This window comes from Phaenicophaeus curvirostris, chromosome 10, assembly GCF_032191515.1.
Source record: "Phaenicophaeus curvirostris isolate KB17595 chromosome 10, BPBGC_Pcur_1.0, whole genome shotgun sequence".
In the NCBI taxonomy this organism is placed as follows: Eukaryota; Metazoa; Chordata; class Aves; order Cuculiformes; family Cuculidae; genus Phaenicophaeus; species Phaenicophaeus curvirostris.
In genome coordinates this window covers 9,638,170-9,666,062 of record NC_091401.1, presented here as the reverse complement: position 1 = coordinate 9,666,062, position 27,893 = coordinate 9,638,170, and the positions used below count along the sequence as shown (strand labels likewise).

General features: G+C 38.3%; 1 protein-coding gene across 1 annotated transcript in view; it reads right to left on the bottom strand.

Moving 5' to 3' along the window:
* The window catches only part of SLC9A9 (solute carrier family 9 member A9), a 191,921-nt gene that overhangs the window by 89,018 nt on the left and 75,010 nt on the right, over positions 1-27,893 (bottom strand). The window contains exons 8-9 of the mRNA XM_069865160.1: positions 27,354-27,459; positions 17,319-17,407 (exon numbers count right to left, since the gene is read on the bottom strand). Coding sequence (XP_069721261.1) covers positions 17,319-17,407; positions 27,354-27,459 — 195 coding nt within the window. The remainder of the gene's footprint in view (positions 1-17,318; positions 17,408-27,353; positions 27,460-27,893) is intronic.

The following is a 27,893-nucleotide window of genomic DNA, read 5'->3' as shown; positions in this document are numbered from 1 at the left end:
CATTTATACATCACTACCCAGAAAAATGTATCAGAAGTGTCATGACAGGATATTTTAATATATATAATAATGTCTACATAAAAAAATCTTTTAAGGGAAGGGTACTTCTCTGAGGAGCCACAACTGCATTCTTTAGTTTTTGGGGTAAGAGAAAGGTGTTCCAGATGTTTTAAAGCTAAATGGTATTTCACTTTTCATTTAAAAAATCCCACTCAACCCTTATGGAGATGTAAAGTAGTTCTGCTATTTGTGTATTTTAGAAACACAGTTTCTGAAACTGAAGTTTCTTTCTTGTATTTTCCAAACTTCTTTTTAAAGAAAGCAGATTTTGCTATACCAGTGCTTTTGCTGGATACTCCTTTTCAATAATCTTCAACAGTAAATTCAAGCTCTTACTCTTGTCTGAAGTGCTTTCCTGATGTTACAGCTCTTAAACTTCTCACCTCCTGTCTCCCAGCAATCCAGTCCTGATGCAGTCTTTATGAATTTCTTCTCAGTTCAGTTTAATGCACCTTTTACATTTCCCTGTAACTGTACCACCTTTTCTGGCTATATGCATCCTGATTTTTTGCTACTTCATTGCAGCTTCAGACCTTCAGAACCATTTCAGTAAGTGATTCTTCAGAAGAAAAATCCTGAATTCTTGACTGTGTTTCCAATCAACATGAACACTCCATCCTTCCTTTGCTCATTGGGCCAATGTTTCTTGTGCCACCAGCACTGGCCTATTAATATCCTTAGCCTACATTTACAGTGTATTTAACACCTATTAGCCACATCACCTACATCAGACACGTGCAACACTATTGTCTATTGCAGTTCTTGAATTGTATTGCTGGACATCTATTGGTGCAAAAAAGAGCAAATCCAATCCCATTTTTTCTTTTACTGTGAATTTTGGTGCTGAACTGAGCTATTTTTTCCCCTCTCATCGCTATTTTCTTCATATTTTGATCTTCCACTATCAGAGTGCTGCCTGCTTGCTGGAAGATTAAATCTGTGCTAGTTTCCTTCCTTTGTATAGCAAAAATCCAGGTGCTAGTTCAATAGCTAATTTAGAGTAGGTTCTTTCCTATTCCAGGCACAGCAATGCTATGGTCTCTTATGAAAGATTCAGCTCCTTAGAATGGTAAAAGGAGCTCTTTAGCTTCATTCAGAGCCTTCTGAATTCCCCATATAGTTTGCTCTCTCTTTTTAAAAGTATATCATTCATATGAAACGTTTATTCATGGAGTACACTATATTCTAACTTCTTGCCCTGAGTAAACACAATAATATTAAAAAATATCAACTGCCTCAGAACTAGGTATTGTCACAAAATAGGTGGTGGCTGAATGCCTTTTCCTGGAACACGGCACATGTAGATACAGTGTAAAGCTTAGCTGCTGTCATCTGGACTTCACTTTTGTTCCTGTATTCAGCACGGTGCTTTATTTAGTGTTTCTTCAGTTTCTGTGTTCTGTTCAATAGTAACACAGAGCCCATGGAGACACTCCACTAGGCACTGAACTGTCACTGCTGAGCAGCATATATCCCATGGAAAGAAACATGAGGTCTTCTAAAAATCATGTTAAGAAACAGCTTCCATAGCAGCATTTTCCAAAATTGTCATGCCTTTCACTTGCTAGTTCTGTCACTATTTTAAAGAGGAGGTGTCAAGACCTTTTGATGAGAAGCAGAAGATTAGGAGCAATAGGCTTCAATCTGGAATTTGTAATTTCCTGAGACACCCAAGGAGTTGCACTGTGCATGTTAGCCTCTGAAAAATATCCTGAGTGGCCGTAAGCCAAATCCAGGCTCTGCTCTGTGGTTTGCTTAAATACGCCTCAAAAATGTCACATATTGTGAATATTGGCGGTCGCAAGTGGGATTCCTTGCAAGGAAGAAGAAAAACAGCAATAAAACTAGGATTAGGATCCAGTCCTAGATATTGAGTCCCTGGAAGTATCTTGTCCATAACTATAGGACAACTAACCTCTTTCTATTCTAAATGAAATTAGCATTGAAGTGCTCATGTGCTGACATTAGTTCCCTAAGGCTACCAGAAAATTATACTAGAAACCATTTTAATATATGCAGAGTCATAAGACATTTTTTCTGTTTAAAACTAAAACAACTCATTTATAATGTGCCATTTCTACCTCCCCATGAAGTCTTTAAATCTGCTTGAAGAAGAATTTTTAAGAATTTTAAGAAATCTTCCACCCCAACACATTGCAGAATAGAGTATTAATAAGAAAACCACCAGGTCAGAACCAGCCTGGGCACTGGGTTTATATGTTTAGCTCAGTAAGTTACTGAAACTGGTATTTACTTTGCTTTGTTTATTTTCTCTGTAAAAAAAAAAGTGGATATTAAAATGATTTATATTAAAAATGTCTATTAAAATTGACATGATATTTATGTATTTAAAACCATGTTATTTGCTAAATATGCTTAGGTTTTCTATTACTCTCAGCCACTGTAAGGACTAAGAGGGATGTGCAAAAAATCAGTTTTAAGTTGGGATATTCTAGAAAGCGCCACTTGTGGTTCAGCTCTTACTGGCAGAGGAGGAAATCAATCCAGGATATCTATACCTTCAGCTTTAATGTGAAGAAGTGCATCTTATACTGATGTTTTATTTTAACTCCAGTGAAAAAAATTGTAAGATATAAACTCTTTATTAATTTTATCTTTCGAGTGAGATAAGGAAAATGTCTTCCTTTTAGTTCTTCCTTCCTTCCACCCACCACAGTTAAGTTGAAGCCAGTTAGAGAAAACAAGCTACTCCAAAATGGGCTTTGCAACTTGATCCATTTTGTAGAACTACTTAAATTTTCACTGAGTGTTAGAGAAATTATCTAGATAAGTAATTAGTGCACCTGCAAGATGAGACAGTAAGTTCTGATTTCAGCTGCAACAAAAATAGAATTCTTTAAAGGTGCACCAAAAGAGGAAAATGAACATATTCTATGCCACAGTTCCCTCAGGGCTGGGGAGCTGGAAAATGTAAGATTTCTCAAACCCTAACATTTTAAACAGTATTTTTCATCTCAAGGGAATATAGTTAGTATGAGAACACTGAGTAAGGGCAGAATTACAGACAGCATTCTTTCATCTCCAGGGAATAACAGCAGTACAAGGATATTGGATAAAAGCTGAATTACACCTACAACTTATGTCCAGAAATATTCGGTGAGTTTTGCTCACTGATGGCAGTATTGCCTTCTTTTACTTGATTTAACAGCTGCTGAAGGAGTGTCCTCCACGTTGCAGGTACCTGCAAGCGTTCTCTGGTGGCATTGATTGTTCTGGCAATGTGGAGGAGTGCCCCCTGTCTGAAGGCTGCATCTTACAGTAATATATTCTTGCATGACATCAAAATAGAGAGCATTTCAATAGTCAAACAGCAGCTAGGAAGCTAAGATGTAAAATTGATTATGCTTTTAAAGAGAGGTTTGAAGGTGATGGAGAGCTATTAAAATCCCAAGCAGTCAATGTTAAGTGATGGTTATAAAATTTATTATATTTGAATAATGCTATTTAATTAGAACACAGCTATCAAAAATGTTCCATGAAGTCAGGAATATTGATAAATCAATAGCTGATGAAAATTGCTCTTCCCTAAGTATTTTGAATTAAAATGTAGTAAGAATTCAGACTACCATAATTCTTCTGAGATTGTAGAAACCTTTATTATAGCCTAATTGTTTCATTTAATCTTTCTCTTTTGATTAGAGGTTTCAAAATCAGAAAAAGAAGGCTTGAATTCGAACCGCTTGCCTGAGAATCTTGATACAGCTATAATAAATCTTCCTAGCAAAGGAATATAATGGTCATTACTGGAATAACATGCTTAGATGAAAGAATTAGAAAAAGTAACTCAAATTAAGAATTTAAATTATTAGAATATAAAATTGTTTATGGTGCCAATTTTGACACTCAAGCAAATTTCACTGTAAACTTATAAACAGGCTATAGAGAGATTCTTACAAGATCTTTTATGTCCTGGAGCAAAATTCTGGCCTTCTTTATCAGTGGGCTTTGCTACTGAATTCAATGAATTTCACCCCAGCAGGTTTATGGAAGACGCACAATAACTCTGCTTCCCAATAGACCTGGGAGGTTTAAAAGATTTGTAGAGCCTGAAGAAGAATTGGGAAAGTAAAACGGAAAATAAGAAAGGAAATAGCAGCGCCGTGAGACAGGAAAGGCCAGCAATATTTTGCATTTACACAGTATGGATTATTCTTTCTGGCATCATCTACACAACACCAAAGTTCAGGGTGGGAGAAGCTGCATAAACTACTGGCACAGGATACACTTCTGATGAGCAACAGTAAAGAAGAAATGTTGGCCCCAGATATGAAGGCAAGTCCTTTCTGTTATTAAATATGCCATAGGCATTGCTGGGCAAAAGAAATTTAACCAAAACTGTTGAAAATTACGCAGCTAAATTCTAATATTTTTCTAAACTATTAGGAGCAATGAAAACCAGAAGGGGAACAACTTAAAAAGTAAATAATTCAGAACTTCTGAAAAAGTTTGACCTCAGAGGTAACTGGAAGCTTGGTTTGGTTTGTATTACAATGAATCTGTCAACATCATGAATTATAGGATTCAAATCAACCTTCAGAAAGAACTTTGTTATTTGATTTTATCAAATAATTGACAAGTAAGTGACTCTGTTAAAAATCTCAGACTCAATATGACTCATTTATTGTATGTGTAAGGCATGGACAGCAGTAGAAATTTGGGTATGTGCTTGCCATAGAACAGCCAGATTCAGAGTCTCATGGGATTTTATACCCTGCCTTCAACAGATGCTGTTGGAAAATTAATTATTCTGTCATTAGCCTTGCTAAGTTGCCTAGGAAAGGGAGTTTGTAAGAGAGGGAGCCTTTTTAGTTATGCTGAAAGAGGCAGTGATCTAACTTTTGCTGTTATACATCAGGCATTAAGTTGTACTGAAAAATAACCTAAAAATGACACGTTAATGGAAGGTATTACCAAAACAGAGAGGATGATGCCACTGCTCCTGTAGCTTGTCATCTATTTGTTCACAAACTAGAAACAACCGCTTTCAAAGTGCTTATCTATCTGAAATTCCCAAACTGAGATGTCGCAGGCACAAAGGAAGGAGGAATCATCAGTCCTCTGCTGTATCAAGATAATGTGCTCAGGGATTACTGCAGTTAAATCTCTCCACATTTGCTTTAGCAGTACTGCATTATTCTGTAACTATTATGGAGGGGTTCTGCTCAAGCTGGTGCAGAGCAGATTGCAGCTGGAAAATTGTTTGAAGGTATATAAAGACCAGTTGTCTGGTCAGCAGTTAATGGAGATAGTGGAATCACTGTGTTTAGGGATGAATTTGGAAATTTTTGGCAATGTTGATGGCTGTTCCATTTGCTGTTAGAGGGTTAATTATGGTAATGGAAAATGAGGCAGCGATGTACTATGAGGAGGTCTGTGCTGTCTAGTATTAAGCTATCATTCTTATAAAGCTGAAATGAGAGTAGCGGACACATGACTTTTCTTATCTAACTGTCCTCTACAATTAAAGATACAATCTAGAGTGCATACTGTATGGAGATGGGATAAATGAGACATAGAATATGAGGGGGATTTCCTTGAACTTTAAGAGTGAAGGATCCATTTTTTTTAATACAGGAAATGTCAGATATTGGCTGGTGATATAGTTTTTGAAAACAATGCAAGGGATCATCTTGTGGATAAAGCACAATAAACTGTTATCAAATACAAGTTATCTTTGAAGTGGCTACAACCTTGGTACCTCCAAGTAAATATTCGCCTGTGGTGAAGGGCTGTCTAATACTCTGCACTTGTATCAGAGGATTGCAGATGAAAGATAATTGGAGAACATGAACCTAAAATTAAAGAGAGGAAATTATCAGTGCTGTATATATGTGTGTTTTGCATAGCACACAGTGTATGTGTGGGCATGTGTGCTCTCTGTCTGCATACACCACTAGTATTTATAAAAGCCAGTGGAGATGAAGGTGTGGTATTAAACACAGAGTAATAATGTAAAAGTTAAAAAAAGCTACAGCAGCTGGATGTTGTTGTGCTGCAAAGAATGAAAGGTAAAATCTTCTTCCCAAAGTAAGTGTACACAAACCCAACACGAGCCTGTTGATATTTGAATTTAAATGATAGTTTCATAATTCATTTTAATGGGGCAGGTTTGCATCTGGCTATAATGTGACTCCAACTGAAACCAATAGAATAGAAGCAGTTGGAGAATGCATTGCAAAGATTTCCTATGTTTTCAGGTCTGCTGAATTACTAGTAGTCACCTTGGTTATGTTTTACTAATCCCAGAACTGATATCAGCCAAAAAAAAAAATTATATATATATATGTATGTAAGCTTATTAGAACAAGCAGAAATTTAAAAATACTAAACTAAGATACACCTTCAACTATGCTTCAGCCTGAGAGCTTAAGACGCTCTTTATTGTACATAAAATTAAGTATCTTTAGTGAAAAGATACAACCAGTCTTTCTTTAATGCACCTTAAAAATAGCTACTGAAAAGAATCCATAGGAAAGCAGAAGGTGGGTGGACTAGGAACGTAGCATCTAGCTCCCCATACAGAGAAATGGGTTTTTAAGAAATGTATGAATCACTACGTGTATGTGAGCTTCTGAGGATGCTAAACGTCTGTTTGGAATTCTCAAACACTTAGAACTCTTCTAAAATTCACTGGAGGCAAAGGTGGGTGGTCAATCCCCCCCTAAATTAGTGTGACTGAAGCAGAATTAAAAGTCAAAAGCTTGAAATAGATGCTCAGACTTGCATACTATTTCCAATATTTTAGGTGAATGAAAGTAGATAGGTTTGAAGATATGCAGAAAGACAGGGCACTTATTTGAAACCTAGCTGTGATTTAGACAACCTGAAAGATTTTGACAGAGGGCTTTTTAGCCCTTTAATTATTTCCACACACAGAACCATGAGAAAGAGATGAGCTACAGTCAGCTGTTTAGTATTTCTTACACTGTGCCACCATTTTGTACAAAAGTCTCTCTTGAAGGTAGAAAATCCATTAATCGTGAAATGGAAACACAGCTGCACAGTCATGAAAAAGATGGGCTGTTGGCAAGTGCTTTAGACTATTATAGTGCCTTATTTGCATCTATTTATTTCCTTCTTGCAGCTTATTGTGCAAGAATTTCAGCATTAGCTACATATTTCTAAGAAGTTTTGACCAAGGCTTTTGTGCAGTTTTGTAGCTGATGCGGAGTTTTGCAGAGAACTGTAAGCGATCAGCACTCATGTGAGAATCATGCAAGTTAAACAGGAGAGAGATATAAAACATATTTTGGACTGCAAGAATGGATCTTTATCAGTAGCAGTTTGTTAATGTTGGAAATCACACAACAGCCCAGACTCCCAGAGGCCTCCTACTGCCCCAGGATTCTCTCGGCAGGGCAAAAGCATCGCTATTTGCAGGGGAAGCAGAGACCACAAAACTTCAGTAAAGCTACTGGCTCCCAGTCCACACAGACTTTTCTGTGACGTCAATGCTCGTTTGTGACAAGGTCTAGAAAGATCACAAACTAACCTATCTGACTGTGCAAGAAATAGCCATCTTAATTTCTTTACCAAACACAACGTTCCCTCGTAAGAGCAATTATGAAGGCACTGACGCAGTCAAGCAAGGGTAGGGCAGCACAGGGTTATGACAAAGGAACCTATTAATAATACCCTCAACATTAAAAACTATGTAAACTGATGTGCTGAATAATTTTACTGCATTCCATTTTAGCAGTATAATGTACTATGCCTAGAAATACAAAACAGATGTTGTTTTCTAGAGGTTCATTCTGTAATTGGGGAATGTATTGGTAAATCCTGTATTAAAATCACCTAAACCAATAAGGGGAAGTCAGCGTTTCAGAAAAAGAAAATGTTAGAGAACATTATTACCATTAAGACACAACTATATTTTAAGAAAGAGTCTGAGTGGTTTTGCTCATATTATCATTATATTTGGAAAATTCTTCATTTACAGCATAAGCCACATCTCATTAAAGTCAAAGGGCTTTGGTTCATAATCAAATACTCTATTAAATTATTTTGCCTGTGGGAAAAATGAAGTAAGCTCAAATCGTAGACTCCTACCTTTATATTTTGTCTCTGTCACAAATTCTCAGGTGAGAGTTTTGCCTGACTGTGTTTAAGGTAACACAGTAATGGTCAGCTTTTACAAAATGCAAACTTGAATAAGACATAATTTAAATCAAAGGTAAGCAGATACACTCTGCATATGTGATGCAAAACTGCACTCTGTACTGCTTCGGCACTACATGTTGATGAGAGGAGAATATGTCCATAGTCCAGGATTGGACTGATTTGGGTTTGCTTTTCCTCTTTAGGCATCCCACAGTTGCAGTGGTTGAAGAGGGTGGCAATAATTAGGAAGGGCCTTAATTCTCTGCACAAATCTACAGGTGCTTTACAGAGGTGGGGTATGAGACTAGGTCTTTGCCTGGACGCAGACTCACAAACTGGGGATAAGCTCTAGCTACCCACAGAGAGGAGAAACTCTTCAGAGGTCACTCGTCAAACCTCTTGTGAGAAGATTGAGAGAGACACGGTAACAGATGTGTGCAAAGTAAAATTTCACAATCTGCATAGTTACATAAACTAGCTTTTTGATTCTGCAGTAGCTCACATAGCCCCATGCAGCCTGACTCCACTGTGCAGGCGAAGATGTATGAGAGTCTCACTTGTGATTCAGGGCACCGTTCAAAGAAACTACAGCAATGTGTCTCAGTTTGGAATTCCATTATGCATTTGTCCATATGCCAATGAGATTTTGGCCTATAGGTTTTAATTCCAATTGGTATCTGCTAGCATCTGCTGCTGTGCTGTAAAGAGTAAACTATAACCTTAAGAATCAAAGAATGTTATTAATATTTAAAGAAAATATTTAATTTTTAAACAGATTGTAAAAACTTTAATGAAGCCATTTGGAAGCTAGTTTGCATATGGCATCATGATCCTTAGCCTACCAGCGTCAAAAATTACTTTTTTTCAATGAGACCAGCTTCTCTGTCAAAATATTCCTGTCACTACACTTCTGGGTTTCTTCGGGGTATGAATTACCATTGAGCATGTGTATTTTCCAGTTCCTGTGCTTAAGCAAAATGAAAGTTGTTTTCCTTTGTTTTTCAAGATCTTTTTCATAGGTCCGAAATGTTATTTTTATTCATTTGAGGTGTGTGTGTAACGTATTAGAATATGGTGTTCCTTGCAAAATGCTGATGACAAAGGAATACGTGCTAGATGGGAATTAAGGCTAAAGTAAATCTGCACATTCTTAGCTAAGGAATCCCTAAAGCAGGTATGCAAAACCAGAGGAAAAATGGATATTAAAGAATGGAGTATAGAACAGAATATTCTAATGATATTCTGTATGTGGATACCAATGTTTTCAGTATTATGGGGAGGATAGGAGCTAGTTTATCATATAAATAACAAATTCTGCAGCTAGTTACCGATATACCATAGTTATAAAGTCTACTGTTATCAGTTCACTCGTAGCAATGTTTCCTAGCTGTTTACCGTCCATCATGTAGCTCACAGCTGAAAGAGAGGAAACAATTACAGCATTTCCACATAAATTTAAGGGCAGCCAAATGCAAAGAGACTGCAGATTAACATTCTTTTAGCATGGTTAAGTAATCAGGAACATCAGTCAGATAATGAGACATTTTGTTAAGAAATTGAGATTGGAAGATGTGGTAGTATAATTCCTTTTGCAGAAATCAAGATTTTCTTATGTTGTTGTGATTCTTCTTGTTAAACCCATACAGTAAGCAGCTTCAGCTTTCTTTATAGCGTTATACTGTTCTACAGGGTTCCATAAGATCTCATGGTGCATCTGGCCAAACAATGCCTCTGGCACATTTCCAGCCTTCAGCTTTTTCTGCTAAACACAGAAAATAGCCGTGTGGAGAACTGGAATTCATTGTGCACTTCCTGTTAATTGCAATCCATTTCAAAGGTAATAATTATTACGAGCACTATGCATGCAGTGCATATTTAATTAGAGATAAGAAAGCAACTTATAAACGAGGGCAGTGTGTTTGTGGCAGACCCAGTGGCTCTGTAGGGATGCACTGAGTTGGCGAGCGAAGATGGTCCAGCTTGGGAATGCCGGGCCACACGTGCCTGTGACACACTGGAGCTCATTAGTGCCTCAGGAGGGAAAACTGGAGGTTGTAGGGGAAAGTGCAGGACGAGAATGAGGGGTTGCTTCTCTTGGGGGTACATAGGCCACAGCTGTAATGATAGCTAATATCTGAAGACATGTAGCTTTTGAACTTTTAGAAGTGTCTAAAACTGTTACTCCTTCTGTTTTCAATATAAATTTGGTGTCTCAAATATAGCAGAAATGTCTGCTGCCTACAAGTTCAGGCATCTACTCTTACAGCAATATGCAAAATGCAGTACAAGCTTCTTTTTTAACGCTCTGCTTACACTCTTTCAGTGTCTGTATCATTTTCTTCCCTCAGAAATAAAAAGAACAGAGGCATTTCTGCGTCCCCCCTGATTGTTTTGAGCAGCTGCAAAATGCAAATTTTGCTATAGGCCTTGTCACCAAAAAAAAAAATTAGAAATAAAAATAAATCTGGGTGAAATATAAGAAAACAAGAGTGAAGATTTTTCCCTGACTTAACTGATTTCCAAAGTGTTTACTTTAAGCAAAACTGGCTAAAACAAGGGCATAACTATACTGATGTGATCCCAATAGAAATAAATCTTTCCAAATACTGCTTTATTTTCTTATTATCAGAAGTAGCTGCTCCTTCAGACCTTTCTACCAACCATTTAAAGCTGGTGACCTGGACACTTTCCTGAGCAGCATTACCTGAAGTCTTGGTCTTTATTGCTTTTGAGCCTGACCTTGGAGGGGTTCAAGGAGGTTGGAAATTTAGGGTTATTTTGTTCAGCTGCAGAAAGGGAACCATGCAACAGAAGGAGGCAGTGCCCATTAGAGCTAACTTTTATGCTCAGCTTCCATGTAAATGGAGGCTGAGTGAGAATCTTCTGTTTACTTTTGAAGAGTGCTAGATCTGGGTGCCATGTGTTAGTTAAAAAGAATTTTCAACTTAGCCTCAGTCAGAGGATTAGCCATCAAATATGTTATCTTCTCTCAGTCAATGATGCTATATACCTCAGAAGATAATGAGAAAACATTCTCGTATGAAATTTTCCTGCAGGCGCTGTGATTGGGGTGTGCTGGAAGAACAGATTCCTCCTGCACAGCACACATGAAAAGACTGATTAGGATCTGGTGCTGGTGGTAATCTTGTTTGAAAGATAACTTTATTTTTTCTTAGTCTTGCTTTCAGCCAATCATTTATGTGGAAACACCTGACCTCTTGCAGGGCCTTAAAGGTCATTTTATTGTAGGTCAAGTTCCTGAACAAATCACAGCAACAGCTGCCAATTAGGGTGCTTATTTCAAGAGGATGACAATTATGTTTTGTGGTGCTTGCTGCTCTGCTAATTATCAAAGGATTTTGCTCTAAGTAGGGTTTTCCTCAGTCTAGAAATACTCTTGAATTTTTTAAAAGTCAAGAGGCTGAATTGTGAGAGCCATTATACCCTGACATTTGTGTGGCCTTTTATTGCCAGAAGTGTAAACTAATTATCTATAAACAATTTGATGTCTGATAACAGAAAATAGTAGGCATTAACCAGAGATAAATTAGTAGAGGCTGTGTGCTTTAGAAGTAGGCACAGCTCTGACTGTTTGGAGTCCTGAACAGTCATACAAACAGCAGGATCAAAGCCAGAGGGCATGTATGTCCTGTATGACAGAGGAAGGTTTAAGATAAGGGCACTAAACCCATTTCATTTTGTGTTGTTGCTCCCTATGACTTAGAGGACTGCTTCTCCCAAATGCCAGTACAGGTGGTAGGTATTGAGTGGGACTCTTTGCAAACAGCAGATTGGTGTGTTTTGGCAGCAGCAGCACATAGCCATCTCTACTCAGCTGCTCCTCTTCTCTCATAGAAAGATAAAACCAGTAGCTGCAGTTCCTGGCATGTCCTTTTAACAACAAAATCAGGAGGAAGAATTCTGCTACTGAAGCAGAATTTGCAGTGCATTATTTCTTTCCTTATGTAAAGACAGCTGACAGAAGAATCCTGTATGATGGTAATTGCATCATGTATCTAAAGAAAGGAGGCCTGTTTTGAGTCTAGGTCTGCTCGTTACTTGTTTACAAGATTTTTAGGCCAGTAGAAAGGCAGTAGAATGACTAAATCACAGGGATGGGGCTTCATTTGGTTATAGTGAGACAAAGACTAAATTCAGCCACCTCTATGCCTTTAGTCCCACAATGTTTTTTACTACACATTGTTTGATTGCTATTCAGGGACCGTCTCTTTGATTAATTCATTATTTCCCCCCCCAGTAGATTTGGACATCTCCATTGCCATACTTTACTTTTTAAGCTATATTTTCCTATTATGTTATGATTTACCTCAGGAATGAGTCTATAATTATCATAGAATCATAGAATCATAGAATAACCAGCTTGGAAGAGACCCACCAGATCATCGACTCCAACCATTCCTATCAAACACTAAACCATGCCCCTTAGCACCTCGTCCACCCGTGCCTTAAACACCTCCAGGGAAGGTGACTCAACCACCTCCCTGGGCAGCCTCTGCCAGTGCCCAATGACCCTTTCTGTGAAGAATTTTTTCCTAATGTCCAGCCTAAACCTCCCCTGGCGGAGCTTGAGGCCATTTCGTCTTGTCCTGTCCCCTGTTACTTGGGAGAAGAGCCCAGCACCCTCCTCTCTGTAACCTCCTTTCAGGTAGTTGTAGAGAGCAATAAGGTCTCCCCTCAGCCTCCTCTTCTCCAGGCTGAACAGTATCAAATCTAAGGTCTGTATTGATAACATCAGAGTCAAGGGTCTAAAATTATTTGATTTGCAGTTTTTGAGGAATTAAAGAAAATACGTTTCATTACTTTTGTCAGCCTTTTTAAGCTAAGATGGTTAATTAGCACTAAATTAATATGATTATGAATGCAACACTTTTACACCAAACTGTCTTTGAAATACTGCTCAATTTATGATCCAGCAAGCAGCTGACTGATTCTCAGCCAATTTCCTTGTTGGAAAATGTATAGCAATATCATAAAGGAGCTAAGCAAGTTTTGAAAACTTAATGTATTTTCAAGGGATTTTCAGGACACATTAGCCACTCCTCTGCAAAGTGATGACTTTTAATAATCAAGAGATAATCACATCTGCTTTAAAGTTTGGAGATTAAAATTTGAAGCAATCAGTACTAGGTCCATCAGTGAGCAAAGCCCAAAGGCCTGTCTGAACTTTCAGTCCTTCAGTGATAAGTTATTTTGCCCAAGCAGTCCTTGTAAGACTACATGCTTTGGTAAAGTTACTCGGAAGTTCTGCAGCACTGAGTTCCCTTGTTTTACCTTTACCCCACTGTCAAGTGCGTGTAAAAACTTAGAGCTGAATGGCTGCTGAAATCTTCATGTGGGATCTTGTGCATACTGCACGCCCAGTGAACAATCAAAAGCCAGAAGTTTTTGTCTACAAGGCAGGTGTTCCCTAATGGGTTTGCTATCAGGATCAGCTAAAAATGCCAGTAGCTGTTTAACTAGTAATATGGTTAGAAAGGCTGTTGCACGTGATTTGAGAAAGCAACTTTCACAAGCTTATTAGACACAACTATTTCAGAGGTACCTACGTAAAGAAAAGTTAAGACTGGTGGAATGCATGGAGACAGTTGGGGCAGTATGGGACACCCCTTGCTGGTTGGACGTGCTTTCCTGTGCCTCCTTGTAATACACTGGTTCTGCTTCCATAGGGGATGTGGTTCAGATTTCCCTTTCCAGAATTTATAAGTTGCTGTCAATATATTTTATCTGAATGCAGAATATTCCATATCCTTGCACACTTAACCAAAGAGAGGGACTGCCCTGTTCCCTGGTCTCTTCATCGTGGCTGTTCCCTGGTGTTAAAGGAACGTTGCCAGATGATGATACGACTCCCAAGTATGGTGGAGAACATAACTCTTACAGCCATTAGAGAAAGTGAGAAAATCCTCAGTACTTCACCACTGGGAAACTGCTGGTCTTAGCTTGGCCTTTAACTGAAATTTATAGAGGGGAGAGAGAAAAAATAGCAGCAAGGAATGCCTTCTCTTCCACAGAAAAACCAGTATTTTCATGAATCCCTTTCTAGAGCTGAAATGTAGAGATTTTCAGTCTTTCTGTTTTCAACAAACCAGCGATTTCTGTTTCTCTAGCAACATCTTGCCTGGCCACTGACTGACTTGTAGCTAAGCAAATCAACCCAATCCAAGGGTACATCTGAAGAACCTGATGTAAAATCTGAACTATAATGTCCCAAGATTTACAAGCAACTGTTGTTTGCCTGCAGGATAACATGAGGTTGTACTTACTAGCTGAAAATAATTCTAGAGAAAGCTGCACAGAATCAAATAGTTTTCAACCAGGTCCTAGCAGTGTTATCTTCTCCTTCACTAAAAACACATTGAATCAATTAAACTGTTAAATGTATGAAACTCAGGAGCATTCTGTTTGACCTAGCCTTGTTACCATGGATGGCAGTGTCAATTTTAATGTTAAAATCACTGACCATAGTCAGGTCAATGATAACAATTTACGCTGCCATGAAACATCATTCACGCTAAAAACAAACAACAAAAACACATGAAGAGAATGTTTATCAATAGTGAGAATTGGGATGATTGGACTGAAGGAAAACTCTCTAAAGCCTGCATTTTCACTAAATGTTTATTATCTTTTCCTAAGACAGTGTTAAAATAATCCATTGTTTGTTACAAGATTTGCGTTACTTTATACTTTCAGATACCGTATGTTTCAGATGGTTGAAATCTAATATTTCTTTTTCATGGGATATTAAATCATGATTGACAGGTTAATAAAAGATGTGTAGGGCCTAATAATTGCATGGCATCTTTTAACAGGCATTCTTAATAGAGATTCTTAAATTCTCATTTAATAACTGTAGATAAGTTTTCATTCTGTATCAATATCAGAATAAAATCATACCAGTCTTTTTTTATTTTGTATTCTTTTTGACCAAATGATGAGGTGTGATGAGTAATGCAGAACTCTGCATCATGGCCAGAAATGTCATTTCTATCATTCTCTACTGATTTTTACCATTGAGCTATGAAATTTTAACAGCCAGTATAAAATGTAAAGAAAATTATGCAAAGCAGTAGAGAAAAAACATTTTTTTGAAAACAGCTAATGATTTCACATTCTGATTTACAGTTTTAAATCTAATTTCCAAGTATTTGTTAGCTTTAGCTTCAGCCTTAACTCACCATTTTGTCAGTGTGCATTACAGTTCACCAGTCCTTATTGAAAGAGCTGTCATATTGTAACAAAAGAGAGAGGCTGCCTTGGAATCATTTTATAAATGAACTGAAGCGCCCTTGATTTTGGCAAGTAATGAGTAATAAAAATGACTTAGATTGGGAGCGAACCTATCTGTCTGAGCAACAATATTCGTTTAAAATGCACTGAAGTCATATATGAGAATGGCATACGATGAGAATGCCAAGTGTGTGGCTTAGTAAATTTGCTTGAACTGAATTCTTGCGGGGAGAGAAAGAAAGAGGCAGTCCAGGTCTCACTGAAACAGCTGCATATGAAAGGGTAATCTTTGGATTAGAAAATAAATTAGAAGAATTCAAAGGCATTTAACAACAATTTTTGAACCATATCATAAGGGAGGCTGAAGATTAAGAGCTTATAGGGGGAGAGAAAAACAGAATAGAAGAGGTGCATAAAACTCATAGTTCCACAGAGAAACACGTAATCCCTTTTCTATGCATTCAAGGGTAGATACAGTTTATTTTCACTACTTTGTTTTGCACTGTTGAATGGGAGGCAATGAAAGAGTAGAGATGAGCAAAACCAGTATGCATTTAAACTAAAAGTTAGTTATTTCTGTAGTTGAAAAGCTTTATGTGTAATTAAAAATACCATCGCCTGCCTTTCTCTCATTCTCTCTCTGAGGCTGTGCATCATTAAGTCATGCAGATGAATCCCTGAGAAAGCCTTATATTCCAGTTGCACCAGCTATAAGCGAGGGCAGAAATGACATATGTGAGTCAGTATTTCTGCAAAATAGAAACAGCTCTATAGTAGGTATAAAATTTATTCCCTTACGATACAGTTATTAAAGAAATGTTCTCTTTTCTGCTGGAATACGTTTTGAAAGCATCAGCCTCAGCTGGTGTGAAGAAATGCAATTGAGAAAGCTTACCCTGTTCAATAGCTAACACTGCATTCTAGAAGTACTGACCAGAAAGTTTTTTGTAATTTAAATTCTGAGAGAGTCTGACAGCTGAACTGATATGTGGCCAGTATTTTTTCTATCAAACTGTTTTTGATAGAAAATTGGATTTTTTTTTATTAAATTGAGACGTGCAAGAAGTCATGAAATTTTTTACATAAAATTTTCAGTGCTTGAAACAGAAGAATTGCTGAAAAAGGTACCAGATTGCATCATGAAAATTATAGTCTTGCACCCTGTGTTTCCATTTTGTTCTAGGAGATAGATTGGATACAACCTGGGGTTCTTAGGACATATGAGTCAGCATTAAAAGGGAAGAAAACTGCATTTAAATGACTTCTCACAGGATCCTAGGTAGTGGCAAGGTAGTCTAAAATTACTCCTTGTGCTGAAATGGGTTTTCAAAGTTGCAATGCCATATATCTAGGATTGAGAACAGCTTCAAGTTTATTGCAGTAGTCACCCGATCAACAAAAAAAATGACCAAACTTTTCTTTATCTCTAAACTTTAAATAACACAATGGAAAAAAATCACCATCTTTCTATTTATGTCAGATTTTTAATGAAGTGGAAATGAAACAATGCCATTGCTTGGGCCAGACTGATTTCTACTCTACAGTCCCTTTGCAAAAATCCACATGGATCTAATCTCTCAGACCACTTCTCTTTTATTTACCAGAGCCCTTTGATTCCCTTACCTTCATAGCACCTTTGTATGTAAGCTAGTGTACACTGTTATCTCCTTGACTGACATTTCAGCTCTTTTGGGAAGAACAGGTTCTTACATTTTTTCCTCATCCAGAGAATTGTTACTGTTTTCCTGGCAAAATCTCATCTTTCCCCTAGGGAAGACGCAAGTTCTTCTCTCGCATTAATGAAATTCCATCCAGCTCTGTTCCAACTACCTCTGTCTGTTACTTACACCAGTTGAAGATGCACAGTTATTTCTATGCTTTACCTGTTTAGTTCTCATTTTGGAGTCTGGTGACAGGTTGTTGTAGGTATAATGGGCCTGTGTGACTCCACAGAAAAGGACTGCAACAATGCCTGAAATCGAAAGAAAAAAAACAGAATTAGCTGCTTCCATTTTCTTACTTAGGTTTGTCAAAGAGCTGCATAAAAACACCAACTAGACTGCTTACAGGATTTTATAGGAGAAGAACTTTGAGGTATATTTTACAAGAACATCTTTCAAATAAACTAGAATGTGTTTCTTTGCTGAAAAGCAGAAAGGTGTTGAATCTTCTGCCTGGTCCATCATGCATTCATAGCACTTCGGCTGATGTGTATTTGGCCAAAAACTGTAGGAAATTTGTTTGAATTGATACATGGTAACATCTGACCATAATCTGACTGAGAGTTAGGGAAGACTGACATAACTGTAACGTGAAGGACTCCATACTATTTGGAAATTATAGCAGGGACTGCATAGGAAAGGCAGAAATAATTATATTACTTTTAAATAGTTGGAGGTCCTGAATGACTGCAACATGGGAAAGCAATTTCAGGCTGTGCCTGATTGCTGGCCTTATCATAAACAGTGTGCAACAATCTGCAAGGTGGACAACAACATATTGCTTAAAAATGATGCTCTGGCAGGGGCAAGCTGCATTGCCCAGAATGACAGGGTCAGTGGCTGCAACCGTGTGACAGCAATTGTACTTCCCAGCTTGTGGAAAGTCTTGAGAAGCAAGGCAGCAAGTTTGTCAGGAATAATAACAGTGATAATAATAGAATCATAGAATAGTTTGGGCTGGAAGGGACCTTAAAGATCATCCTATTCCACCCCCCTGCCATGGGCAGGGACACCACCCACTGGATCAGGTTGCTCAATATATTTGTAATATAGTGATATTTCTTATTTTTGAATATTTCCTTCCTGGCCCTGGTCCTAGCTTACTATAACCATTACATCACTGTAATGCAGAATTATAATTAAAGTAGCTGATAAGATTGTAACTGCAATTTCCTGTCGGGGCTGGATATAGATAAAGCAGAAGGAACCCACACAGGGAGATTGGAAAACCAGAAATAAGGGCCCACCAGTAACCATATGTAAATGCCTGTGGAGGAAGACAGCCTGGTGCTTTTCTTAAGCTTGTGGCATGTCTACATAGATAATTATTTACGCAACAGCTCAGGGCTTGTTAACGTCCTTTCCAATCATCATTGCCCTGAAAACCTGCACACGCATTTCCTGAAGTCTGTGGAGCATACAAGTTCTGCTCCATTTCTAGATGCGCACATCAGCAGCAACTGGTTTTGCACAAAGCCAGCCTGCAGTGTGTTCACTGCATGCCTGTCATCTCCGGGGCTCATAGACAGGCAGTTTTCCACCACCCACCCCACAGATCTTTAGTTCTTGTGCCTTTCAGCCCTTCTACTTGCTGTCCCCTGCCCAAGAGCCACAATGTGCCCTAATTAGCATTTTAGTTCTGCTTCCTCATGGGCTGCTCTGCAATTGTTTGGTAATTTTTAGCTTATAGGCTGCTGACATTTACTGAAATAACACTGATGAATCCAAGGAAACAGACTGAGACGACAAAACAAATAAAGAGGTACCTGTCTAGGTTTAAGCAATACCCATCCCTGCAGTGTGACCATGCACCAGCTTTCTTGGCCTTTATTGGGTTAAAACAGCATGAACTGAAACATCTTGCCTGGAGAAGAGGAGGCTGAGGGGAGACCTTATTGCTTTCTACAACTACCTGAAAGGAGGTTGTGGAGAGGAGGGAACCGGCCTCTTCTCACAAGTGACAGGGGACAGGACAAGAGGGAATGGCCTCAAGCTCCACCAGGGGAGGTTCAGGCTTGACATCAGGAAAAAATATTTTACAGAGAGGGTCATTTGGCACTGGCAGAGGCTGCCCAGGGAGGTGGTTGAGTCACCTTCCCTGGAGGTGTTTAAAAGATGGGTGGACGAGGTGCTGAGGGTTATGGTTTAGTGTTTGATAGAAATGGTTGGACTCGATGATCCAGTGGATCCTTTCCAACCTAGTGATTCTATGTAAACCAGCTCTACTTGGAAGAAAAGAGCACAAAGTGGAATTGTTTAAGTAATTCCAGTCTGTGCCTTCAGTCCTGGACTTGAAACTGGTCAAGGCTTCCTCCAGCTTTTCCAGGATGGTGACTCTCCTCAGCCGACAAAGGCCAGCAAGGCTCAGTAAGGGGGCAGCATTTTCAGTGCTGCAGGCTTTAGCGCAGCAAACCCAACAGAAAACAATCTGCTTCTTCAAAAGAAGAAGGCCAGACTTCACAGTCATGGGTAAAAAGGTGGATGGTAACGTACTGAACAAGTGTCAGGTGAGAGTGCTGGTGCCGCAGTAGGTTATTTAAAAAGCTTATCCAAACCTCTGAACACTCAAATTTAGCAGTAAGAGGGCCCTGAAGTTAAGTGAAATCTCCTCCCCCTCTAGAGCATGGGAGAGATAAGGAAACATGGCAAAGTGGAAATGTAGACAATGCTGAAACAATTCCCTTTGGGGAAGTGAGTGTGTGAACAGCACATTGCCACAGACCAGTGAAAGGAATAACTGCCTTGCCATGTCTTTGATGGAGTCACCATCCCTGGAGGTATTTAAAAGGTGGGTAGATTAAGTGCTTAGGAATATGATTTAGTAGTGGACAGGTACAGTTGGGCTTGATGATCTCAAAGGTCTTTTCCAACCTAGTGATTCTATGATTGTGTCAAGTCTTGCTTTTTAAAAATTGACTATTAAAGTCAACTATGATTATAAAGTGCTTTTTGACTACTAAGAAACTGTTAATTATGGGTAGCGAGAGAACTGAGAGTGACATGAGGAATATAATGGCCTAAATCTGATTTTACAATAGGAGTAAATGATCTGAACCATGCAATTATGCAAGCGTAGAAACTAGATCCCCTGTTTCCAGGGAAGACCAGAGGAATGCAGTGGAATATTTCAATTGCTACAATTGAATGCGTAATGTGTACCAGCCTCACCTCCCTTCATTAAAAGGCTTGGAGAAAATTGTTTGCAATGCATTTCCATAAAAATTATTACTTAAGAGTAATGACCAATTACACGTTAATGCAACTACAAAGAAGAGAGAAGTGCCTGAAAAGGCAAACACAGAACGTTTTAGTTTGAGGGAAAAAGCAATCTGGATTCCTCTGTAAGAATATTAAAGCTGGATTTTGAAGTTAGCTGGGTAGCAAAATAGTGTATGAGCTGTGTATGGCACATAAGTTAGGTAGTTACATTTTTGCAGGCTTTCTTGCACAGAGAAACAGATCAGACCAACCATGACAATACTGGAATTGTAAACAGAACGAATTTATTAGATGCGAGGAGGCAGCTACAGGGAGATGCTCCTTTTACCAGACCTTACAGCTCAGCGTTTTAATTTGGTGTGTTTGAGATTCAGCTCACTTCTTCAGTGCCATTACGTTGTTTCATTTTTAAATAGCAAATTTGGCAATTGCAAATGCTGACCTGAAGAAAACAGGGAGTGGTTTGAGTTAAAATAGGTGATTAATTGTCAAGTGCCATACAGCTGCTTGTGTCTAAAAATAAAGTTACTGAAATTTTTCACTTAATACAAAAAATGAGAAGCCTCACAGTAAAATGTTGATAGCCACTAGTAAAGTTTCAGCTGCAGCTCAACCTCTTTGAGGAGGTTTTATTACAAATAAAATCCTAGTTTTATTTGATGTACTTGCTGCGTGTATAACAGGGCAATAGTGACAGCTTGTTAACTGCTTACATGATTAGAGAACATATAGTCACATTAGTTTTGCCAAATACTTGTAGTTCAAATTGTTGCTAGGACAAAAGCTGGTAATATCAAAAGATAATACATGATAAAGGTGTAACTTCTATTTTTAGAAGTATTGTGCCGATAATGTGAAATTAACATGACAGGTCAGGGCTTTTAGTGGTAAAAAAAAGGAATTTAGAAAAACTTCTAACCCTCTGCCCTCTGGGGAAACAAGGGAGTGGATAAGATGTATAACTTCATTTGAAAAGATCTATAGATAAACTGATTGCTTTCCATCCCAACTTTGAAGCATTCCAGAGCTTCGGGGATGCCTGTGTAGCGATGCAGAATGCACTGCAAATCCCACAGCTCAACAAGCAACAGGAACTGCTCTTCCATCGGAGGCAGTGAAACACAGGGAAAAGAGAACAATGAAGACTTGGTAACAGAGAGATTACTTAACTCAGTTAGCATAACATCTACTTTGGAGTCATGCTTATATCGGAATATCTCCTCAGCGTCTACTGGGCACATCCCAGTGCAGACTGAACGTGTGACTGGCACCGTCTTCTGCCTCAAATTGTTGCAGTAATAAGCCTACAAGACCAGCAGCAACACTATCCCTATTCAGCCTGTTTTCACTGAGGGCATGAAGTGTGACTAATCATTTTTTTGATACTGAAGCAAAAATTCAAGGCTTCTTTCACCAGATCTGCAGCAGTGCAGAACCAAAGCTGGTGCTTTGTTCATGAAGCTTTCATCTCTGGAGTTGTCTGAGCTTGATTTTACATTGAAGTGACAGAAAGCAACAAAAGACAGAGCTGAGAGAATTTTTTAGGCCCTCATCTGAAGAATGATCATTGGTGTTGCACCTCATTGTTTTATGTGAGACCTGAGCTTCAGTGTTGTACTTTCGTAACCCTAAATGAATCATAGCATTCAATTTAGATTGGAATTCATACTGCGAGACTCACCAGATTTCATCCTAGACATGCAAATAATGCTTACCCTGTTCTTATTCACAAATGCTAGACTCCACTGTCCTCATTTTATGCAACACATCATTGATCTCAGACCAATGCCATTTTAGAATGTGTACTTTTCTCTAAAAACAAACACCTTTCTCTTCTTCCCTTATTGTTTTAAAAATCTGTACCCTCAGCAGGACCTAAGTTAATCAGACTCAAGCACTGACTCAAGTGTGTGCATAACCTTGTCAAGTGATGGTCTTGAAAGGGCAAACAGGATAATTGAAACTGCACAGTGTACTGGATGTAGCTTATATGACAGCAAAGTGTGTCCAAAGTTCTCTAAGGCACAGGTTCCACCTGGCATTCCCCATTTTAGAATACCACATAGATAATCCAGAACCATTTCTGAAGTCTTACAGGCAAGTCATGAGTTAGTAATTTGTGGCAAACTTGTGCAATTGTCATCCGTCTCTGCAGAGCAGTGCAAATGCTATCTTCTTATCTAGGAAGAGGCTGCTTTCCTAATTAGACTCAAATTTCATCCTTTCCTCCTCAGAGTGGCAGAACTACAGCTTAAGAAAGTTGAGGTCTCTTTCCTTTTGACCTAGAAGCCAAGCTATCCCATCTCCCTCGTTAGTGGGAGGAGTCTAAATACTTAGACATACATGATACAACACAGCACGTAACTTACAGATAAAGGAAAGAATACCACAAAGTTGAGAATTTAAAGCCCCCAGTGACTTCCTTTTATAGAATAATGTCAGCCCACTGACCTAAAGCCAGTCGGGTACCAACCTGCACTGTGCTCCCAGTGCTCAGAACTGCAGGCAGAAATGCTTTGATAGAGGAAGAATTGGCCACAGCACTTAAAAAAACCCCCAAAAGGTAGATGATGGATCCAAGATAAATTACAGGAAACAGATAGGAACGGTGAGCAGTCACAAGAATAAATTCACTTTGTCAGAAGTACTAAAGGAAATGAAAGTCGGTGACGTTTGTTCTTGCTACATCCTAAATATAAAGGTAGCACAAAACTGCCCCAACAAGAGACAAGACCTTTGGATTTGTCCTAGGAATATCAGTCATAATAAGCTGCTTATTTACTTTTGGAGGAAAAGCTTTCTCACTAAGTAGACTGTGCTCTCCTGTGAGCCCCTGCAGAGGAAGGCAGGTGTCAGATATACACAAAATGTTCAGAAAAGAATTGGTGTGGGTGAGGAAGCAGCAGTAATGTATTAGCACTAGGCATTTCCTCTGTAATGATCACAAACCAAATAATTTTGAGCTGGGCTTTGAAAATCAGTAAAGGAACAAAGATGATCCCTCCAAGAATTTTTCCTTCAAGATCTTTCTTAGATTCATAGCACAGGTCTTTCGCATATAAAAAACAGAGGTGTTTGGCTGTAATTGTGATGCTTTCACACTGATAAATGCTGTATGACTTTGAAGTATGCATTAATTAATTACAAACCAACAAGTAAATTTACATACCTATATTTGAGTGCAAGTATAATAATCTCTTTTTATTTAAATATCCATCTAGCTCAAATAGCTGTAGACAGAGAGGGTCTAGCTGAGGTGAACATTAAATATCCATGTACGTCATGGAATCTTTCACAGACTGATGATTGAGTGATCAGTTCAAAAGTAGCAAAATTTGTTAATTATAGTGCAAGCCAACAAGCAATTAATAACTGTAAGATGTACTTTCTTAATTTATTTTGACAAGTGTTTAATTTATTTATTACTTTTTTTTCTTTAGCCTCCTAGTAAATATTCTGTAATGAAGTTGAAATTGAAAACAACTATATTAATGCTGACCTTACTATCATACTCTGTTATTACAACTTCACTTAGCAGTCAGGAATGATGTACTTTGAGGCAAATCAGAAAGTGCACAAATTAGATTCTACTGTATAAGAATCAATTTATCATGTTGTCACAGCTTGATGATATACCTATAAGATTAATAGCCATAACATTAATTTATAATTTACAGTTATCAGTATAACAATAATTGTGTAGTCATCCCAGATTTTAATTTTGATTTGCTGGTTTGATCACATCCATTTTTCAGTCAGGGTCAGGCCCATATATTGTGTGTTATACACCATGGGACATCTTGAGGTAGAGGAATAAAATGTTTTATAAAATGCTGACCCATTCACATTTTATTAAAAAAATCTGTAAGCTAAACAAGCGAGCTCTACCACCTGCTATACTACACAGAAAAGAGTATGGCCCGTTACTTATAAATTATGACATACTTCAATACTAGACATCAAAAGGTTCATTGTTATTGAAGAACTAGTGTGGAAAGCATTATAAGTATAAAATCATTTTGCAATTACATTATTTAACAGCTACAGGGAAATAATGATGTCTATGTTAATCTTTTGAAGTTCATTTAGAAGGCATGAGCAGAAGAGAGACAATATCCAAGGAAAATAAAGACGAGTATAGTCATAAATGTAAAATGGATCAAGTTAATTTGTGAAGCAAGCCTATTGAAGTCAAAGACTTCCAGCTAGGAGTGCAGATCATTGAATGGAGTGGTCCAGCAGGGTCATTGTGTGGTTACAATGTTCTCTTAATTCTTATGCTTCCTTTTGAGGATAAAGACACTTGACTGTAAAACCAGATGCTGCATGCATCAAGTGAGACAAAGGGCACAGCAAGTGAGCTGGAAAAGACTGGAAATGGTAGAGTATGACTTCAGAGCTAAGTGTGTTCTGAAGGATGTCTGGCTTTCCCCCAGGCTCCCCATGCCTTCTGCAACAAGTGCTTTGTGCATCACATTCCCATGTAGGAGACTGCATGCCAGAACTGATTTTACACAGATTTCCTTAGCACGTGTGTAGGAAATTGGAGCCACCTCAGAAATCTGTACCTCCAACAGAACCCAAGCTAGCTGAAAATTTTTTAACCAGTACAATAATTCTCCTGCTGGACTGGGAGTTAAAAATCATATCATGAAAGGAGGGGAATTGGAGCTATTTCAGATGAGATTGAGAGAAGATGAAAGTGACATCAGGACTGATTAAACCAAAGAACTAAAAATATCTGCTCTAACATATAATGTTAGCACAGTACTAATAAAGAAAATGCATTTACAAAACATAGCTTTGAACTTCTGAAGCTATGAGAAAGGCTCCATGAGGTTTTTCCAGTGAACTAACTCCTGACAAAAGCCTTTCACAGAAACTAAATGAAAAAGACTCAACTGATAAAACCTTCAAGATTAAATCTTGCCTCCTCACAACAGTGTAATTAAACAATTTCTACCTGCAATTCAGAATACACCCATGAAAAAAAGGCAAGTGACAGAACTAAAAGGGCTTGGTATGTTTTTCTTAGAATTTATGTGTTGCCAGAGCAATTCTCTTTTATATGCCTATATCAATACCTTTGCTTATAAGAAACAGCTAAGTTTCCCAGGTTTCCTAACTTTCCCCTTCAACTGGAACTTTACTGTGGTTCCACTCTCCTTCTCTGACTCTCCCTCTGTCCATTTAAAATTCCTTATCTTGGCTACCGTAAAAACCATTGGTGGGGTCAAGAACTATCTTTTATTTCAGATATTTGATATATTGCAAAAGAAAAGCTAAATGAAGGACTCATCAGGGTGACTGCTAGGAGAGACTGTACTGCCTGACGTTACATTTGCAGCATGTGAAAAAGACATAAGCCAATCATTTTCTGTTTGGATATACAGTCTATTCCAATGCTCAGAAAATGGGAATTACCTTTGGTGCAGCACCTGAGGCTCTGAAAGGTGTTAGCGTTTTGCTTACAAATCCACTTTTTGGATATAATGTGTAACTTATCAACTGTGCATTTGCTGAAACAGAGCATCCTTTTTCTCAGCTGGGAATGTATTTTAAAACAGTGTTTCCTCGGAAGTCATTGGATTAGGAAATCATTGCCTCCAGTAGAAGGCAGGTGATTAACAATCATACTTCTTTACTTCCATTTTTATGTAGTAACTATGTCACATTTTAAAGAACTGTTAAGCATAAAGACAAAAAATGGACTTCTATTCCAGCTGGTATCTGATTTTTGCCATGTGATGGAATACCAACCTTTTGTTCAGTTCACTGGCCTGAAGATTCTGGCAGTAAGCAGGGTGCAAATTTGTATATTTAATAAGGCAAAGATGCCAGAATGTTAATACCCATTCAGAAATAGTTTCATTGTGTGGCTAATGCTAAGAAAGTAACACGCGAGCTCCAAAGAAGTCAGCAGAAATGTAATTGTTGACTTTGAACAATTTTGCAAACAAAACTGTATGGGCTGCATTAACACACCATTGAGCAGTTTTCTTCCTCTGACTTTCCCTGACATTAATTAGAGCACTAGATTACAGCATCAAGAATGCTGTTACAAACTTTGTTCTCTGACATCACACTGTACAATAAATTGCTGTCGAGACAAACTGTATCCATTTACAATTTTTGCCTAAACTTCTGTGGACTGTTTATGTTGTAAAAAGCAGTCCCTGATGTGTCCTTGACTGCAATTGCACCATTTCCTCCCAAATATTGACAGCCAAGCAGATCACGCCTTTCTGCCTGTCACTGGTACATGACTGTACCCCTCCTGTTGCAAGAAATCTTTATGGAGGTGCACTGAACACAGTGGAAGTTGTGCCAGGGGAGGTTCAGACTGGATATTAGGAAACATTTCTTCACTGAAAGGGTTCTTGGGCAATGGTAGTGGCTGCCCAGGGATGTGGTTGAGTCACGATCCTTGGAGGTGTTTAAAAGACAAGTAAGTAGACGAGGTGTTCAGGGATATGGTTTATATCCCCAGCAATGTTGAGGATGACACTATCCTTGGTGTAGTCATTGAAGGCTGGAAAAAGGAGGAGGGACCAGTGCATGTGGAGGAGCACACAGACTCTGACAGTCACGTGGCGCTATGTATTTGCTTCCTCACACTCACCGTCCTCTTTGGTCCTCCAGCTGGGCAGAAAATGGTGGGATTAACAGGGGGACTTATAGGGCTGGGACACTATAAGAAGGTGGGGAAGAAAGACTGAGGACTTCAGCCTGATCTAATAAGCCTTTGTGACTTGCGGAACTTAAATATCATCGTTAGTCCCCCTAGCCCTGCATCATTTGGCTAGAAGTGTCTATTCAGTGTCTACAGATTTAGTCTTAAAGATGGAACAATTCCCAAGATAGCAACTTGCTCTTAGAAGCTTTACATATGATGTCACGCACCAAATATACATGTGAATTTTCCACACTAGAAGCATATAATAAAACTGCTTCTATTCAATAAAATGAAACACTTACCTGTAAGACCAGCAGCTTCGGCTGATAAGAAGGCACTCCAGGACAGGAGGAAAAACAGACCTGTCTCCAACATAGGGAACTCACATAGTTTTGTAAATTTTGTCAAGTGCTAAAAGATTATTAAGGAAAAATAAAAAAAACTAGCTGTTTTGTGAGCTAAAATCGCCCTCAACCTGGTAAAGGATGAAAGAAAAAAACCCTTTCCACCATACTCATCTATACAAGTCAAATCCAGATGAAAATCACGGCTCTTTCTATGACTGTATTTTACCTGAAGAGCTGTAAATCATAAGAAAAATAGATATGGCAATAGGAAAGGGCAATAGATATGCATTTTATTTTTAGTTAGGTAAACTGACTGAATTGATTTGTAGTCTAGTGTTTGCCTTGTATTTTTATAATTGCTGCTAGTCTGTAGTTCATAAATAAGTTGCTGTAGTTCATAAATTAATGTTTTAAACTCAAACTACTTCAAAACACATTCCTAAAAATGTAATTATTTACAATGTCACACATTTTTCCAACATATATAGAGTTTTT